We start from the raw sequence: 19,037 nt of genomic DNA, 5'->3' as shown, positions 1-19,037 counted from the left end.
ACCCAACAGGCTACTGCCCCCCATGTGTGAGTACACAGCGCGTGGACCGCACACCGACGTGTATAGGCGAAGGATCCTTTGCCAAACCTATCGCACTTTGGGACAATCCCAAAGGCAGTGCTGTGGGTGGCTGCATCACACCCACTGAGCTGGCCATCCTCCATTGGCCAACAAGTGTTGGCTGGTAAGCTTTTAGCTTATTTAAACATAATTAAAGAGCTTAATACTTAAATACATGAGTAAATATGAGGCCAAGAGTGGAAAGCTGTGTTGTTTTCATTGATACACAAGGCCTTCTTAAGTAGGGTCTCAAAAGGTACAAATAAAGAGGCACATCCCTAACAAAAGGGTGTGACTCTTGAAGCGCCCACACTCGGCCTGCAGAGTCCATCAGGAGCATCTGGCTTGACATCATTCATACCCTATGCGGCCGGCACGGGGAAGCTTCAGGGTGGTTTTGAACGTATGTGGAAGCATGGGAAGCCTTCCTGAGGCTCTGGCGACCTGGTCCTTTTCTTACAGATAGTGGTGGTGAGTCCACTTGGCACTACAGACCACCTGTGGGGTTATTCCCCCCCCACCCCTTGTATGAGATAGCCTTCTGATAGAGCAGCCAGCTGGAGGAGAAGTGCATCCTTCCCCCCTTTTATGTTCAATACATGGAGGCGAGTTTGTATCTAGCCTTTTGAGGCTGTTTTTTGTTAACTAATAGAAGGATCTTGTTTCCGAAAAAAATAAAATCCCGCTGCTCACAAAAGGCATGTAGTGCATCTAGGTGTCTCTAGAGGCCTTCCCTAGATTCTGAAATCAACACAATGTCATCAGCATAATTCTTTGAGAGAGAGAGAGAGAGAGAGAGAGAGAGAGAGAGAGAGAGAGAGAAATGAAATGATATATTAACGTCTCTAAGAGGCCATAGTGGCCTATGAGACCAGAACTGAGAGTGCATCTGAAGTTGGTGTCTCATCAAAGAGAACAACTAAATGAGACTAAAAAGTACAATAAACAGATTGAACTACAGTTATAAGAACATAACTATAAGACTCCGAGATGATACTGAGTAGAAAATACTGGAAAATACTGAAAAATGTATATCAGGTAGATCCATGTATGTTGATCAGCTGAAGTGTTGCCCTCTCCTTAGATCAAGTATCTTAGGACTAAAAAAGTCCTAAATAGCTATGAAAGGAAAATACTCCTACTGAGGTACAACAAAAGTGTATAATATCTACAACTAGCATAAGACTGGTGTAATCTGCTCATCTCAGTATCTCTCTCATGGGGTGCTGTAGTAAGATAGAGAAACTAAAGTGGCGGGGTAGTCATCTCCTGTGGTGGCGAGTGATGATGGCTCTAATCCACCGGTGATGAAGCGGCCGTGGATGAGGTCCTGGTAAGCGTGGGCGTCTCGCTCGACAAAGTGCTATGGCTATGTCAAGGTTGACTCCTCCTGAAGGACGTGTGGCTCGCCGAGGGGGTAGTGGAGGTCCTAGTCGTATTTGCCGGGGTGGTCCTGGCCCTGAAAAAATCACTCATGGCTCGCTGGCGGGGTGGATCCTGGTGTATTGACCTGGCTCGTAGGAGAGCCTCTCGATGGCGTTTGAGCTCCAACACAAACATCTCTGCTCCTTTGACTCCACTTCCTGGTGAGAGAGAGAGAGAGAGAGGAAGAGAGAGGAAGAGAGAGAAAGAAAGCTGTATTAACGTCTACTAGAGGTCGAACTCGACCTATGAGACAAATCAATGTACAACTGTCAATGTCTTCTGGATGTTCAGAAAAAAAAAAAGGACAAAATGAACATGAACTAAACTATGAAAGTATTGAGCTAGTAGGGGGGTGTGATGGACTACTCCTAGAGGCTCAGTATGCAATCTATATGCGTAGGGTCAAGAATGCAATGCAGATCTGTCTAGCTCCAACCAGTACCATAATGGGGGTGTAATATTGATACATAGGTGATGGCGAGGTAAAAATACCTCGGAGCATGATCTCCGAGTGTGAGTGTAAGTGAGCTAGCCGCTCCTGGATATGGTACTGATGTCGAGCCCGTATCTGTGTGATCTCCCTCTGATGCTCTCGGTCTCCGTCTGGCTCGGAGGTCCGCAGCGCGATGAAGTGTAACCCCCTCCTGTGTCAGGGTAGGCACTAGGATAGATCTCTGGAAGAAATCAGTGAGTTGGAGTTGTCGCCCACCTCTCCGTGTGGTATGAGTCCGTAGCAGTGTCTCTCTGTGGCGCTCTCTAGCAAGAACTGGCCAAATCTGTGTTGGTCTGCGGACTCCATGATCTGGCAGAGTGAGGGATGTCCACTGAAGATGGTGGTGTATCTCTCTCTAATGACACTACATGCTCTGCATCTGCATACATAATGTTCCTCACTCTCAACCTCCTCCTGGCATAGTCTGCATATCCTCTCTGCTCTGGGGATCCGTGTTGCCCTACCTACCTCAATTTCAAGCTGGTGCGATGACACTCTGAGCTGGCCAATCGCCACTCGGGCATTGTGAGGCATGTACACATCCATGTATCTAGGTCTCTGTATGAATCCATCCGCTGACATACGCATAAACTAATCTCTGTAGTATAGCATCTTCGGCGGTAGAGGCTCACTGGGTGTAATCCAAGTCTCTTGAGTGTATCGCTGCCATAAATCCTCCTGAAGGACTGTGTTCCTCTCACTGTGAGAGAGCTAGATGTGTGGTGTGTTGGAAATAAGTGCTCACTAGGAGTACTTTTAGTCTTGGTTCAGTGTATGCCACGTGGCACTCAGGGATTTATCTCATATGCACTCATGCTCTATCTTGTACTTCTCACCTATATATTGTAGGTGTCACATCAATGAAAGTATCAATCTTGTGTCTTGTCTACACTCATCTCAAGGTATGTTTAAGCTTTGTGTTTCTTTTTAGTCTTGCTCTCATTTCAGTTTCAGCTTTTAGCTTTGTCTCTCCCCCATTTTTCCAACATGGTATCAGAGCAGGTTTATCCTGGCTCCCTTCAACCCATCATAGCCTCAACTCATCGACTATCTACTTGCTGCTCTTGCTCTCCACAGTCCATGGCAGCTCAAGCTCTACCCATACTAACTCAGCCGTTGCCATTCCTATTCGCCCTGTTTCCTGTAAGCGACAGCCTGCAGTCGCTTGGTTCAGAACAGGCCGCCCTGCCTCTGCTGTTGGCTGCCCTGCCTCTGCTGTTGGCCGCCGCTTAGCTGGCCCTGCTTTTTGTAGTCGACCTGCTGCTGTTGCAGCCCGTCATATCAGTCAGCTGCGCCATCTTCTCCCGTCTCTGCTCGGCCTGTTGATTCTGCTCCAGCGTGCAACTCCAGATCTGCGCCAACAACTGCCCGTCTTCTCCTTCTTGCTGCTGCAGGGGTTCATCATGAAGCTGCCGCCTCTCTACTTGAGCTTACCGGCCTGTCCTCTAGTGCTGCACATACAGCAGCTACCCCCGCACTCTCTTCTTCATCAACATGTCTTCTCAAGTCGTGGACCTCCTGGATATTCAACTCATGCAACAACTCGTCATTTTTGGATCTTTGGTCTTCTCGACATCAGCTCGACACCTCCTTTTGTGAAGGTAAACTCCAATGCTGATTTTGGACTTGATTTGCAACATCTGTGCAAAAGGCATTTTCCCCTTTGTTATTTCCCATTTCCTCTTCATCTTCACATGTGGGTTAGCTGTCCATTGGACCAGCCAGACCTGCAGCAACAAATTTAAAGCAGAAATCAAGTGTTCTATTTTCAGTCTACTCTCTATCTCTAAAAAAAAAATAAACAAAAAAAAAATAAATAAATAAATAAAATCTCAATACTGAATTTCATTTACTTCTCTATCTTGTACGGGATTAGACACTGTCCTTGCATTTCAGCAAGTGGTAAGACCTTCCCTTCATCTATCTGTCTCTCATGTACGGGATTAGACACTGCCAAATATGGTAAGACCTTCCCATCTCTCTCATATTTGTCTATGCTTTCATGCTATCTACCACCATTGATCACCAATGATGTAGATCATGGGGTAATATCTATCTTTTTGTCTACATGGACTTATCTTTGTCCCTATCCAAGAGGCACCCCTGCATTACCCACTCTAGCAGGAGGATTGCCCTTGAGGAGGGATTATCAATCAAGGTCCATCTCTCTGTCTATCTACAATCAGTCAGTCTCTCTGTCTATGTGTCTATCCTGTGTGTCTATCTTGTCACATGTCTTTGACACTCTTATCTATCAGTCTATATGCCTCTCTTTTGTGGATTAGCTACCCACATTCTCTTGGCATTTTTTGTCTATGTCCCCATTTATCTTCTATTTGTCAGTCTCTCTCATGTCTATCTGAAAGTCTCTCTCTTTGTGGGCCCACTCTACTGGCTGATTGTCTCTCTCTCTGTCTGTCTATGATCCACTCTTGTCCCCTACCCTTGTGGACCCATATGAGGATATCACTTGAGGAGGGGTGTCTCAGGATCTTTTGTCTCTCATGTCTTGTCTCTCAGTGGATTAGTCTTTATGTCTGTCTTCTAGTCTTGTCCATCTTGTCTTCTAGCTTGTCTCTCAATCCTTGTCTAGTCTCTCTGTCTTGGTCTTATCTTTTGTCATGTCATAGTCTTGTCTTTTTGTCTTCCTCCTAGTGTCCACTTAAGGAGGGTGTTGGAAATAAGTGCTCACTAGGAGTACTTTTAGTCTTGGTCATCTCAGTGTATGCCACGTGGCACTCAGGGATTTATCCCATATGCACTCATGCTCTATCTTGTACTTCTCACCTATATATTGTAGGTGTCACATCAATGAAAGTATCAATCTTGTGTCTTGTCTACACTCATCTCAAGGTATGTTTAAGCTTTGTGTTTCTTTTTAGTCTTGCTCTCATTTCAGTTTCAGTTTTTAGCTTTGTCTCTCCCCCATTTTTCCAACATGGTGCATGTATATCATACTGGTGGAAAGGTGGCAGGTGATCCATGTCAAGACCATGTTGAGTGAGCCACTGGTGGAAAGGTGGCAGGTGATCCATGTCAAGACCATGCTGAGTGAGCCACTGTATCATGTGTGAATACCATGATCTCCTATCTGCACTCTCTACGAGAGAGAGAGAGAGAGAGAGAGAGAGAGAGAGAGAGAACTTGATGTGGATCATGGGATTATTAAATGAGTGCCAAGTACAAAAGATAAGGACACCCAATAAGTGGATAAGAGGTTGTTCACATGCACAGGAAAAGACCTCCTAAAGAGGGAAGAAGTGCCCCGGATTGTCTTAAGTGTGTTCACACACATCACTATCATATATATGGCTACAGTTTACAGGGAGTTCAGAGTTCCCTAATAGGTAGAAAGATCAACATCTTGATGACTGTTACTATTTACCAAATCCTTGTAGAAGGTCCTAAAGTGGAAAGCAACTCTAGAAAAGTTTGAAGCCTCTTACCTTAACCATGCACTTAGTCCCTGATATGTTGGAAGATGGTGGTTAACAAGGGAGCCCTGATATGCGGCAATTGTGATGATCCAGGACCACCAGAACTGCAGGCCATACCAGGAGATGTGGAAAGGTGTTTCCAAGGTGCAGTCACACTTCTTGCTTTGTAGGCTTTGGGTCTCTTGGCAATGCCCACTTACCCTGCACACCAACAGTCTCACAGAATTCTAGGTAGCCTCTGTTAGCAGCCATCTCCTATCTGGACACTATGTCAGGGCCTCTGTTGTGGGTGTGCCCGCCCAGTTTTGGTGTCCCCATTTTTCCTCACTTCCCATATTTGTTTCCCATTTTTTCCTTGGTGTGGAGGGCTGTCTGACTGCTCTGCTGCCCCCGGCTTTCCCGTGCATGCTGGCCGACATGAGTCTACTGCTGGCCGATTGGAGGGAGCTGGCCGACTGACCTTGTTTGCTGGTCATGGGCAGTAGAGGCTGTTGTCGGCTGTTTACAGCTGGCCGACCAGCAGCCTGGGGCCATATATAATGGCCCCTTGGCCCCCACATTGTTCATTGTACATTCCAGGATTTTCTTGTGTATGATAGTAGAGTTACACATCTCTCTCTCTCAGCCGTGCGTTTCCTTTCTGCTGTGCACTTGTCTTGTGTTGATTCAGTTCCAGTCTTCTTTTCCGCTGCATATTCTGACATGGTATCAGAGCCCTAGGATCTTGGAAGATCTTGGGAACTGTGTGAGCAAGAGGGGAGCAGTTTGAAGTACTGTTTGGGCTTTGAGGAAATAGGAGTGCAAGCGTTTGGCGGGCTGAGTGCTGGACAGCCACTTGTTATTTCTTATCTCATCCACCTCCTTTCACAAGACTTCAGGGCTGTTTTGGGTAGTGTCTCGGCTGTACGGGAAGAGAAGATGCAAGCAAAAGGCGGGCCTTGTTGCTGGACAGCCACTTGCAAGTTTAGTTCTTCATTTTTTTCCCACCCACCCTCCCTTTTCAGTTAAACCCTTGCAATGGCAGATTTGCTTGAGATGGCTGAGAAGCACACGAAGATTCCAACACTCCCCACGTTCCCGGTGGACCGCCAATTGGATGGGAACAACTACGGCATTTGGAAGGTAATGATGGAATCTGTTTTGGAGTCCTATGACTTGGTTGATTTCATTGTTGTTGGGGTTCCACGGCCGGAGTTAGAGGAAGGGAGTTACCCTCTATTCGGAAAGAACGGGAGGCACAAGCACAGATGGGATCGTGTCAATGCCAGAGTCTGTTCTTTCATCTTCCTCAATTGCACACCACAGGTGATCAACCACATAAAGCATATGACGCTGGCCAGAGGTATTTGGCAGCATTTGGCTTCTCTCTACAACAGGGTATCGCCCATGAAGAGAATCTCCTTGGAAGTTCAGATGCGGGTAATGAATCCTACAAAGTCATCGATGATGCGGGAGTACATCAACAAGCTGCAGGCTCTTCAGCAGGAAGTTCTCCAGGCAGGGAAAGAGATATCGCTCGAGGATATGGCCATAACGTTGCTGTCACATTTGCCCTCTCAGTACTTAGCCTTTTACTCTTCGTTGATTACCAGTGGCAGGCTCAGCACCATCACATGGGAGGAGCTTGTGCCCATGGTCTTGGACCAGGAAGAGCGATTCATGAACCCTCCAAAGGGCGGAGGTTCTGAGGCCTTAATTGGCCAACAGTCGAAATGCCCTAATAACAACAAGAGTAAAGGGAAGGCTTCCTCGGAGAAGTGTTTTGAAAAGAAGCCCGACTCAGACCGAGAGAAACTGAAGGCCGAGAGGACCTGTAATGATTGTGGCGAGAAAGATCACTATTGGAGGAAGTGTCCCAAACGGACTGGGAAGAGTGCTGATTCTTCAGCTTCAGCTGCAAAGACTCCAGCCTTTGTGCACTTGGAGATGTTGGACACGGATGCTTCATCTTCTTCGAGCGAAGAGGCAGTTGGCTTCACCTTAAAGGATACTCGGGAATGGATTCTTGATAGTGGTGCTTCCAGGCACATGACTCCTTCCCGTGACTTCTTTCTGGATTTGAAACGGCAGTCAGGTCGCATTTTCATTGACGACAATTCCACCATACCGATACATACCGATACATAGTGTGGGCCGGATGGAGATCATTCGTGATGGCAAAGGAGGGAAGCATTCCTCTCGTGTTCTTTACGTCCCAGCACTTGGTTTTCATTTGTTGTCAGTGCATGAGGTGTGCAAGACTGGCTTCCGGGTGGAGTTTGAGGAGCATTCTGTTGCTCAACAGGACCGCGAGACTGGCCAGGTTGTTAGGGAAGGCGGCGTGGATAATGGTATATACAAACTCTCCGCACTCTCCTCTTGACAGGTTCTCAGATTGGTGATTTGTGGCACTTTCGGTTTGGCCACTTGAATGTGGATGTGCTGCGGCGAGCTTTCCAAGACCAGATGGTGGTTGGCTAGATGTTGGTAGCAGGCAAGGACGTTGTAGTTCTTGCATTCATGGTAAGCAGCATAGGGAATCTTTTCCAAAGCAGGCTTCCAGCAGGCGGGCTTCGAAACCTTTGGAGTTGGTACACACTTGTGTGGACCTATGCAGACTACATCCTTGGGAGGTTCTTTGTACTTTATGCTGCTTGTTGATGATTGTTCCAGATTCACATGGGTTTATTTCCTTTCACAGAAGGACTAGGCTTTTGCTCGGTTCAAGGAGTGACATGTGATGGTGGAGAAAGAGTCTAGCTTGCAGGTGAAGACTCTTCGGGTTAACAAAGAAGGAGAATTTTCTTTAAATGCTTTCGTGAGATTTTGTGTGGAACATGTCATCAAGCGGGAGCTGGCCAATACAGGTTTGCCGTCAGAGAATGAGAAGAATAACACTTGGGAGTTGGTGCCAACTTCCAAGGCCGTCGAAACAGTCTGTCATTGGTGTCAAGTGGGTCTTTAAGACCAAGTATACGTCAGATGGGTCGGTGGACAAACACAAAGCCAGACTTGTGGCTAAGGGTTATGCTCAGCGGCCTGGCATCGACTATGAGGATACCTTTGCACCGACAGTGAGGATGACCACCACGATTCTGACTGTTCTTGCTCTTGCTTCTTCTTAGCGGTGGCCTTTATATCAGATGGATGTTAAATCTGCGTTCCTTAATGGTGACCTGCAGGAGGAGGTGTATGTTGAGCAGTCTCGATGCTTTGAGGTTCCAGGATCAAAGGGGATGATTATAGGTTACGGAAGGCCTTGTAAACAAGCTCCCAGGGCTTGGAATCAGAAGATTGATTCTTTGTTTCTACGGGCTGGATTTCAGAGATTGGTTGCAGATCCCAATCTATATCTCTTTCGGGAACGCGGCATGGTCACGTTGATCATCCTTTATGTGGATGACCTCAGTCTCACCGGCGGTCATATGGAGCACATTGCAGTTAATGCCTCTCTGTACCGGAAGCTAGTTGGTTCATTGATCTGGTTACTAAACACTAGATTGGACTAGAGCTTTCCCGTGGGGCTGTTGAGCTCATTCATGCAGACGCCGTTGAAGTCTCATTGGCACACAAGATTGCGGATCTTGCGGTATCTGCAGGGTATGAAGGATCTTGGACTCTTTTACACCATTGGAGGTGACACAAAGGAACGAGTTCGACTCCAAGGATGGAGTGAGACTCAGATTGGGGAGGAGATTCAGACACAAGGAGATTCACATCAGGCTACAGTTTTTCCCTCGGCTCAAGAGCGGTTTCATGGAGTAGCAAGAGGCAGCCAACTATTGCCTTGTCATCGACAGAGGCAGAGTACCGTGCTGCTTGTGGTGCTGCTTGCGAGGTTGTGTGGCTGGGGAGGTTGCTTGGCGAGATTGGGTTTCCACAGAAGTAGCCCATGGTCATCCAGTGCGATAACCAGAGCTGTATTGCTATTGCTCTCGTCGGAACCCGGTTTTCCATGCCCGGACCAAGCACATAGAGATACAATATCACTTTGTTCGTGAGAAGATCTTGGCTAGTGACATCTTGCTTCTTTACTGTTCGACGGAGGAAAATGCAGCGGACCTCTTCACGAAGTCTCTACCTCAGGCTATGCTCTGGCGGCACTCGAGCTCACTAGGGTTGGTTCCACATCCAGGAGCTGAGAGGGGGTGTTAGTAGTCATCTCCTTTCTGTACACTATGTCAAGGCCTTCGTTGTGGGTGTGCCCACCCAGTTTTGGTGTCCCCATTTTTCCTCGCTTCCACTTTTTCCTTGGTGTGGAGGGTGTCCAACTGCTCTGCTGCCCCCGGCTTTCCCCTGTATGCTGGCCGACATGAGTCTGCTGCTGGCCGACTGGAGGGAGCTGGCCAACTGACCCTGTTTGCTGGTCGTGGGCAGTAGAGGCTGCTGTCGGCTGTTTACAGCTGGCCGACCAGCAGCCTGGGGCCATATATAATGGCCCCTTTCCCCCCACATTGTTCATTGTACATTCCGGATCTTCTTGTGTATGATAGTAGAGTTACACAGCTCTCTCTCTCAGCTGTGCGTTTCCTTTCTGCTGTGCACTTGTCTTGTGTTGATTCAGTTCCAGTCTTCTTTTCCGCTGCATATTCTGACAGCCTCCTCCAAGACCCAGATATTGAAGTGTTGATTAAGGAGGAGATTGACTGCCACTAGTTCAGTTCTCAGATAGAGGCTGCCCACACCCCCCCCCCCTCCCCCTCTCACACACACACGTGGGGTCCATGAGCTCGTCACTGACTACTGCAAGACCTCCTTTATGGTTGATTTAGACTCAGAGAAGCAAGACCATGCCCGACAGGAGATTTGGCCGTACATTTATCCGGTGATCACTCCCGTCTGGAGGAGTATCTAGTGTCCCTTTTTACTGAGGGGGAGTTTGATCGTAGGACCTTTCTCAAGGGAAAGTGCCCTGGCGAGGACAGCCTATCAATGGTTTTCCTCAAGCAGTGTTGGAAGCTAATTTGGAAAAATATTTGGACAGATTCAATGACAGCACACAGAGGTATCATGCCAGAGAGTCTTTTTGAGGGTCTCGAGACCATCAAGAGATTGGATTTTTAAGAGAAGTCATATATATGTACGAATGTATGCATGTATGTGGGTAGGTCATGGATGTGTGTATGTGTGAGAAACGATGAAAGCAGCTGATTATAGACATTTATGATTTTCCATTATTGTATGTTATTTGGTGTTTCTACATAAGGATGCCACCTTAGAAGATAGAAACATCTGCAAAAATGGTGTTAAAGATCCATCTGGATTCCCTAAGCAGGTTTCTGAGTACCAAGTTTGACAATATTTTTATGTCAATATGGAATGCAAAAAGATAATAGATCTTACTACCAGATGATGTTCAGAAAACCAGGACATTGTCCTTGAGGTCAACAAATCCAGCCCTAGAATTTTTTTTCCAAAGACTTGCACATGCAAATTATATCATGCTAGCGATTTTCACTAAGAATGTCTTAACATAGCCACCATTGCCTGCCCTTTGTAATATTCTATGTTTGTACACAAGGTGAAACTATACTTTTGGGTACTTATTTCATTTCTTGCATACATTGAACAGGCTCTCCCATGGTTTCAGCAAGCTCAACCCATGACACGGAGCAGATCCGCTGAGCTGCGGTAACAAAACTTGCTGCGATTATGCTGCATACAGGACCTCTAGTGTGGCTATCAATTCTCTCTCTGTGTGCATGCACATGTGGGTGTGTTTGTGTGGGTTTGGGGGGGGGGGGGGGGGGGGGGGGGGGGGGGGGGGGCGGGGACGATTTTAAGCCCAAAACATTGGACAAATATAGATATAGTATAGTGCATGGTGCCTTTGACAATTTCTGCCTTTTGTTTACTTGGGCTGCAGACAAGTGTATGCAGCAATGCAGGGCTTTCCATCAGCAAACACAACTCATCGGCTTGCTACACAGGGTACTCATGGGCTTAATCAAGCAGTAGCATCCTTAGGTGCTTTTGTTCGAGGACTAGCGAATGGGCGAGTCCCACGAAGTCCTCAAGCTACCCAGTCTTCTAACACAGGGGCTGCTGTCAGACCTGGGAACTCAATTTCGAACATGGTCAGCATGCTTAGAGGCAGCTTGGAACGCAAGAAACTCATTGAGATGAACCACCAGAATTGGCCCACCATTGTAGCATTCCCTTCTTCTGGATTGGGTCCTGAACAGATGGATCCTCAGAGACCTGCTGCTCCATCTGGGAATATTTCAGCTGAAGTAGAGGCACAAAATGGAAGTCAACTGAGTATGGGAGGTAATAATGCCATCAGCCATCCAAAGTCAGTCACGTTAACAAGAGAAGTATCTCCATGTGAGTCTCCTGGTGGGGCACCGACCCTCTCTACAGGAGTGGCATTAAGTGATGGCCCATCAAATTCAGGGATGGTTCCAACACGAAGTATTACTTTGAAACGATCTTCCCATTTGGGTGGGGCAGTTGACCAGCCACTCAAAAAATTGAACAATGGGCATAGTCCAGGATCACTACAATCTGGTAATGGTTTTTAAAAGGATATCTTTTGATTTCTGCATGACAGTACTCAAATTGCAATGCAGCTCAATCATTCACAGGCATTTTTGTTTTATCACTTGTGCGTGGACTTGATGGATGACTCTCATGTGTGGTTATCAAAACTATTGTGTAAAAAACATAAGAACATCAGCAGGTTTTGAAGGGAGGTCCCATAGTATGCCACAGCTACTAGCATGCAAGCATTTGCATGTTTACACAAAGATGTGTAGGCATAGATCAGTAGCCTCACTGAAAATATTTGCCATGCCTGATGCACAAATACCATTGAGGGCACTTGCTGTCTCGTATGTCGAGGCAGTATCTGAGTGTTATATTAGTTGCTAGTTGAACTTTGAAGGTTTAGCTTAGCAATTATGTAGCTCATTGGCTGCTAATTAATTGAGTGAATAATCTATAAAATTAATGGCCCGACATTATCACAAGCTTTAAAGTGTTGAGCACCACAAGGATTTTCTCAGGTTTGGGCAATGAGATAGTTTTTTCATGAATGGCACGTAAGGTAACCTCTCTCTGAAATAGGCATCCATGTAGAAGACAGCATGCCCCATCCCATCCCATCCCTCACCTCACCTCACCTCCCCCTCCTTTCTTTACTAGTTTTGAGCTCATTTTGTGTTTTGTAACATATTCTGAAGATTATGCTGTTTTATATTTATGCTGAATCTTCTTCTCTCTGTATTCAGGTGATGGCTCCTTTGAGGGATTTCCCAAGGCTTCATCCCTAGACAAGGTAAGATTATGTCAATTAGTGAATCCAGAACTGAGAATCATGCCTAACCGAGCTTAAGACTATTATATGCATAATGCTTATGAATAATATTGCCATTACCACAAATTAGGGGATGTTAGAGCAAGGTTTCAGGATAGTTTTCATGTTTTACAGAAGCCAGGACAAGTCACACGTGTTGGATCTCTCATTTCCTCTGAAAGATCAGGTCTATTTCTGTCTTGAATTCCTCAATTTATGTAGCCGCTTGAATTTCCTTGTGTTTAGGGTGAGCTTTAGGATTAGATGTATTCAAGTACCTGCAATTGTCACTGTCTTCATGAGATTGGCCTAGGTTAATGGTAAGACAGTTCAAGACTCCCAATGCATTGCAGGTCTTGGACTGAACGGCACCAATCCTACTAAGATGCGTCGAGTGGAACGCCGTGAGAAGTATGTATTTTAATGCATTTTCCCTTTTTTTTCTGAGTTGTTAAGTTGAAGTTCAAGTAATAAACTTCTTGAAGCTCCATTTCTTCCTCTGTCTGTCATGGACTCTGCATGCCATCTGGAGAACTGAGAGATTGCTGAGGCACAGCAGAGATATCATGAGTAGATCATACTTGAATTGAGTGCTGGTATGAGCTCATTGTTAGGAAAAATGTGGTGGTGTAATGTGCATATAATATCACATAATATATATATTAGGGATAGTGCACACGCGCACATAAATAAGTGCTAGGGGCACATTAGGTGTTAGGATTAAATGATGGTTGTAGACCTTAGTCTAGCACATAGCTCTTATATTAGTATAGGTACACATAAGTATGCACACATGGCATGAGCGCATTTACTTGCTATATTATTTGTATACGTTTGTCATTGCTACTAAATGGGCCTAAGGCCATCACTTGTAATAAAAGGAGGTATTAACAATAATAGAACTCAAGCTTTTCCAAAACTTTATGACTCCTGTGTTTCCCTTAATCCCCTTCGTGCTGGTTGTCATCTTCCCTCTGTCTGTATGGGACCAACACCAACAGTGGTATCGAAGCCCAGCTGCTGTAGAACTAATCGCCGCCACAGCTGCCGGTTCAGAGCCTCTGCTGCCGCTTTAGAGCTCAGCACCGCCACCTTCTGCCCGCCAGTTTGGGCGGCCCTAGTGCAGAGGCTCTGCCATTGTGGGTGGACCACGGATTTCACTGCCAGCCGCCTGGGTGGCGCCAGTGGATGGGACCCGCCCATCTGAGCGGCGCCGCCCAATTCTGCCTGTCTCAGCCACGCTAGCTGCCGCCGCCTGGCTGTTTCTAGAGGGCGAATCTGCCAGCTATTACTCTGTCTGCTGGTCTGTTTTGAGTCACACCTGCTCAGCTGACTTGCCACATTTGGGGACTATAAAAGGCCGAGCGGCTACCACTGCTGGGAGATCATCCACATGCATAAGTTGCTGTCGATGTCCGGCCATTAGAGTTGCACACATTCAGTCTGAAGGCCTGAAGGACCGCTGTGCGTGTGTGTGCACGAACCATCTGTCAAATACGTGAAGACTAAGGGGCCACTGTGCATGTGTGTGAATGAGTCATCTGTCAAATATACATGAAGACTTAAGGGGCCACTGTGTGTGTGTGTGTGTGTGGTGTGTGTGTGTGTGTGTGTGTGTGAGAGGTGTGTGTAGCTCCCCGTGAGAGAGAGAGTGTGTGAGTTGAGGACCTGCGTACAGCTTGCCTGCGACCTGTTCGCTTCTCGCCTGCGACCTGCTCGCTTCTCGCCTGCGACCTGCTCGCTTCTGGCCTGCGACCTGCGACCTTCTAGCTTCTCACCTGCGTACAATTTGCCTGCGTAAGCTTCCCGTGTGTGTGTCCTGATTTCAACGTGCGACCTGATTGCCTCTTCATCTACGACTTGCGACCTGCTCTCTGCATCTTCCATCTTCTTCCTTGCGACCCGTTTCTTAGCTTCCTGTGCTTTGCGTCTGCTTATTGTAACCAGTCGATTTCTGCCTTTTGTTTCTTCTCTCTGTACATCACCTTCTCAGTCTGTGTGTGTGTGTGTGTGAGTGTGTGTGTGAGAGAGAGAGAGAGAGAGAGAGAGAGAACATCATGGCTTCTCCTACAAAATATTATGCTCATAAAAAACAAAAGCAGGCTGTGGATCAGAATGACCCTGTGCATGAGACGCCCGAGGCTGGGCTGATTTATGAGGTAATGCATGAAGGATTTCAGGATACACGCAAGAATTGGAAAGATCCTGTTCCTATGGTGGGGCTTGCAGTGGATGTGGATGAAATCATAGATCCCATTCGAGAATATGCGAAGCATGTTGTGATTATCTTTTTTCCAGGCAGGATGCCCGTTGCTGCTGATGTCGGGAATTGGTTAACACGGACATTGGGTGGTTGTTTTGTTCGCAAAGTCCACTATGTGGCAAGAGGTTTCTTTGAGGTCGTTATGGTGGATGAGCACCATAAACAAACGCTTTTAGAGCACTCCCCTCTCTTCTATGGACAACAGATGGTTCATGTATTGCCATGGTCCCCCACCAGAGACTATCAGGCTTTGATTAAGCATCGCTGTCCTGTTTGGGTAGAAGTGGTGGACTTCCCCCAATGTTTGGCCTCCTTCTTACCTAAAATTGCAGCATCTCTAGGAAAGGTTGTATGCCCTCCTAGACCAAATGGCAACTCAAATCGATTCTGTATTTTATGGGACACAGATCAGCCCACTCTGGAATCTTATGCTGTTACCATAAATAACGTTTCCATGGGGAGTGCATTTTTCAGATTCAAATGGGGTCTTTTTGCAGGTGCATGCTTTGAGTGCAAAAAGTTTGGACATATGGCATCTCAATGCCCTCTGGTCCTCCATAAGATGCCGCCTGATGCCTTGCCCATCCCAATGCAAAATAAGGACACTCCTGGTCCTTCAGGGATTAAAAACAAAAGTATGAAGACTCCTGTTATGCCTCAAGAAAAAGGCAAAGTGCCAGTCTCTTCTGATATGAATGTAGCTGTGGCTAATCCCTCTACTTCTTCACCAAAAGGAAAAGAAAAGATACTTCAAGAAACCTCTCAGCCACCACGCAGGACAATTATCCCCAGGCGTCCTTTACCTTCTAGAACTTGGAATGGAGCCTCCTCCAGTGGGCATACCCCGGAAGAAAATTCTGGAATTGGCATCACCTGGGCTACTGTAACTGCAGGTCGTACTCTGTTTCCCGAAGAAGAGGCTGCTAGCTTGCTAGCCACCCGTCTCATAGATATTCCTCCTCCTGGTCGAGGTGCAGACCCTGTGGAGGAAATGCAAGCTTGAGCTACTTTTTTTGTTCATGCTGTACATACACTATAAATATGATGTCATATATCACAGTTTTGACTCTCAATGTACAGGGTTTGTGTGACCCTAAAAAGTGGAAGATGGTTTGGGCATATTTGAAGCATATGCAGCCAGATATCGTTGCTCTTCAGGAACACAATCAACATCACTATGCTGGACAGCAAGGCCATCATGCTGGTTATGATATTTTTTATGCAGGCCACCATGCCTTTTCCGGTGTACTTTTTCTTGTGAAACATCATTTGCAGCCAGTCATGGCATTTAATGACTTCCAAGGCAGATGGATGGTTATGCAGTGCTTTATTCAGGGTGAAATCTTTGAATTTGCATCGATATATGCACCTCAATCCTCTCAGGCTAGAGGACAGATATGGCAACAAATGAAATTGTACCCTTGGAGACAGAAAGCATTCATATGTGGAGATTTCAATAATGCCCCTCAACCTGGTGATAATACATCCGGTCGTACACATATGCTTGCTACTGAGAGGTCTTCGTGGGAAGATTTTGTAGCAACGCTTAATCTGATTGATATTTGGAAAGAATCTCAGCCTCTGATGCCTGGGTATACCTTCCAACATAATGCTCAATCCACTTACAAAGCTCGATTGGATCGATGGTATCAGCTTGATCCGTTTCATTATGATACTCTCACAACCAAATTGTGGCTAGATTATACATTTACATATTCAGATCATGTACCCTTATGGCTCAGAGTTCATCTGCATGACATGCCCGATGACAGATTGCCACTTCGAAGGTTGCTTATCATCAATAATAGTTACTTGGAGCATGATGCATTCAAAGCACTGATACTTGAGGCCTGTCAGCCACTCTTTCCTCAATCTTTCATTGACTTGGATTATGCATGGACAGCTTTTATTGCTCGCATGCAATCAGTCATCCGTGATTATGGTAAACAGTATCTGAAAGGTTGGAGACAGACTGTTGCTTATGCTAAGCAAACATGCCAATCATTAATTGAGCTTAGTCATCTTCGCTCTCTAACTTTGGCTGAAGCTACTTCTTTATGTCAAGCTCGTCACTGTATTCAGGTAAATGATCATCGAAAGCTTGTCAAATGGGAGATACGGGCACGACAACAGGCGCTTTTGGACAAAGGCTGCTCTTCCAAAAAAAATTTCAAGAGTTTACATTCCAGAAAACAAGCTGCATCTATATGTCGCACTTTAATTTCAGATGACACGTGGACCTCCACCTGAGCACAATTGGCTGCGACTTGTGTTGCCCATTTCTCCTCTCAATTTGATGAGGATGATTCTCACGCCATGGAAGTGTATGATGCACGTCATCAGTTATTACAGCATGTATCCCCCATCCTTTCTGCTACTCAAGCACAACAACTAGAAACAAAATTCTCTGAACAAGAACTGTCTGATGCAATCAGGTCTTGTGGCCGATGGAAAGCTCCAGGATGGGATGGCCTTACAGTTGAATTTTTTCTTGCATATTGGGACACCCTCAAATTACCTTTGCTGCGTATGGTAAACATTGCCTGGGAGACAAGGCAAATGCTAGCTTTCTGGAAAAAAGGATTAGTGAAGCTGTTGCCTAAAAAACACTTATGTCAGTCTTTGGCAGACTGGAGACCAATTACCCTTATGCCGGTGATATACAAGATTATCAGTAAAATGGTTGTCGATCGCATTAAGGGTTACTTGAATGATGGACTTCATTCTGCACAGTATGGATTTATTCCTCGCAGGCACATTACAGATAACATTGCAAATGCTTATATCGGCATTGAATATGCCAAATACACGCAGCAGGATGTCTTATTATTGCAAGTGGATATTGCTAAGGCTTTTGATACTATTAAATGGGGGTTCATTCAAGAAACCATGCGTGCTCTGGGATTTGGAGAAAAAATGCAGAATATCATTTACTGGCTTTATGCTGATAGTCAGGCGGCTTGTATATTGTCAGGAGATCTCTCAGAATCATGGACTTTGCATCGTTCAGTTAGGCAGGGATGCCCTTTAAGTGCTCTTTTGTATGCTATAGCGACGCATCCCATGCTTCTTTATATGGATCATTTGGTTGATACTGGCAGTCTTCATGGATTGGACATTCAAAATAGACGTCAGTTGGTTGCTCAAGCTTATGCTGACGATTCTTTTTTTCTTCCTCGCAATACACATCAGGATCTCTCTACTTTGATGCAGGCTCTTTCTTTGTTTGCACTTGCGGCTGGCCTACAAATCAATTTTCAGAAATCTAAATTGCTGCCTTTGCATTCAAAACAGTGGCATAATTTGCTATGGCCAGGGGAAATAGTTCACTCCACTCATTTGATTCGGCATTTGGGATATCCTTTGGGATGGACAGTCACTCGCCGTTAACAAACAGATTGGGTCTTGGCAAAGCTCAAGAAAAAGTTGAAATACTGGAAACTTGCAACATGGCCTTTGCATGTTCGTTTACGGATTCTCCAATCCATCTTGGTTGCCTATATTCAGTTCTACCTTCCTCTCATCAGGTTTTCTCAGGGGGAGTTGAAATTATTTATGTCCACCATCTTGGAGATATTCTGGAGATCGAAGCAGGGGAAAGAGAGTGTACGTTTGCTTTCGGCAAATCGTTTGTGTACCCCTAAAATGCATGGAGGCTTGAATATCCTTAATTTAAAGGTGCATATTCTTGCCCACAGAGGTAAACTAATGCTTCAATTTCTGGAAGGCACTCAGTCTTGGACAGCGATGATCCGTCATTTATTACTTCATCTGACGACTTCGGCTTTTGGCCATTGGCAACCTACTCATTGGGAATTTATTCTTGGTTACATTACTGGCAAAATTAAGGGCTGTCCTCTCATTTCTGGCTTACTTGCTGATTGGAAGCTTGTCCTTTCAAATTTAAAATGGAATGGTCGTGACTCCTTACAAGGCAACTCTCTCCGCGCTGAGAGCATCCATTGGTCCAAAGCATTTTCAGTTCCCCTGGCGGTGCAAGAACCCCGGCGTTCATATTTTCTCCACTCAAAGGGTGTTACCTCTGTGGGAGATGTCATCCATCCTGATGGCTCCCCTCTTTCT

At 46.0% G+C, this 19,037-nt stretch overlaps 1 protein-coding gene across 3 annotated transcripts in view; it reads left to right on the top strand.

Annotated features, from left to right (window-relative positions):
- Positions 1–19,037, top strand: part of LOC147627792 (protein CYCLOPS-like) — a 77,189-nt gene that overhangs the window by 22,516 nt on the left and 35,636 nt on the right. For all 3 annotated transcript variants that reach the window (XM_086814764.1, XM_086814765.1, XM_086814763.1), the window contains exons 4-8: positions 10,967–11,025; positions 11,261–11,904; positions 12,627–12,673; positions 12,827–12,878; positions 13,045–13,102. In XM_086814764.1, coding sequence (XP_086670890.1) covers positions 10,967–11,025; positions 11,261–11,904; positions 12,627–12,673; positions 12,827–12,878; positions 13,045–13,102 — 860 coding nt within the window. The remainder of the gene's footprint in view (positions 1–10,966; positions 11,026–11,260; positions 11,905–12,626; positions 12,674–12,826; positions 12,879–13,044; positions 13,103–19,037) is intronic.

Source organism: Cibotium barometz, chromosome 20 (assembly GCF_041138505.1).
Source record: "Cibotium barometz isolate CiBa-2024 chromosome 20, ASM4113850v1, whole genome shotgun sequence".
Classification (NCBI taxonomy): domain Eukaryota; kingdom Viridiplantae; phylum Streptophyta; class Polypodiopsida; order Cyatheales; family Cibotiaceae; genus Cibotium; species Cibotium barometz.
The sequence above is the reverse complement of the archived record's forward strand: the minus strand, read 5'-3'. Positions and strand labels throughout refer to the sequence as shown.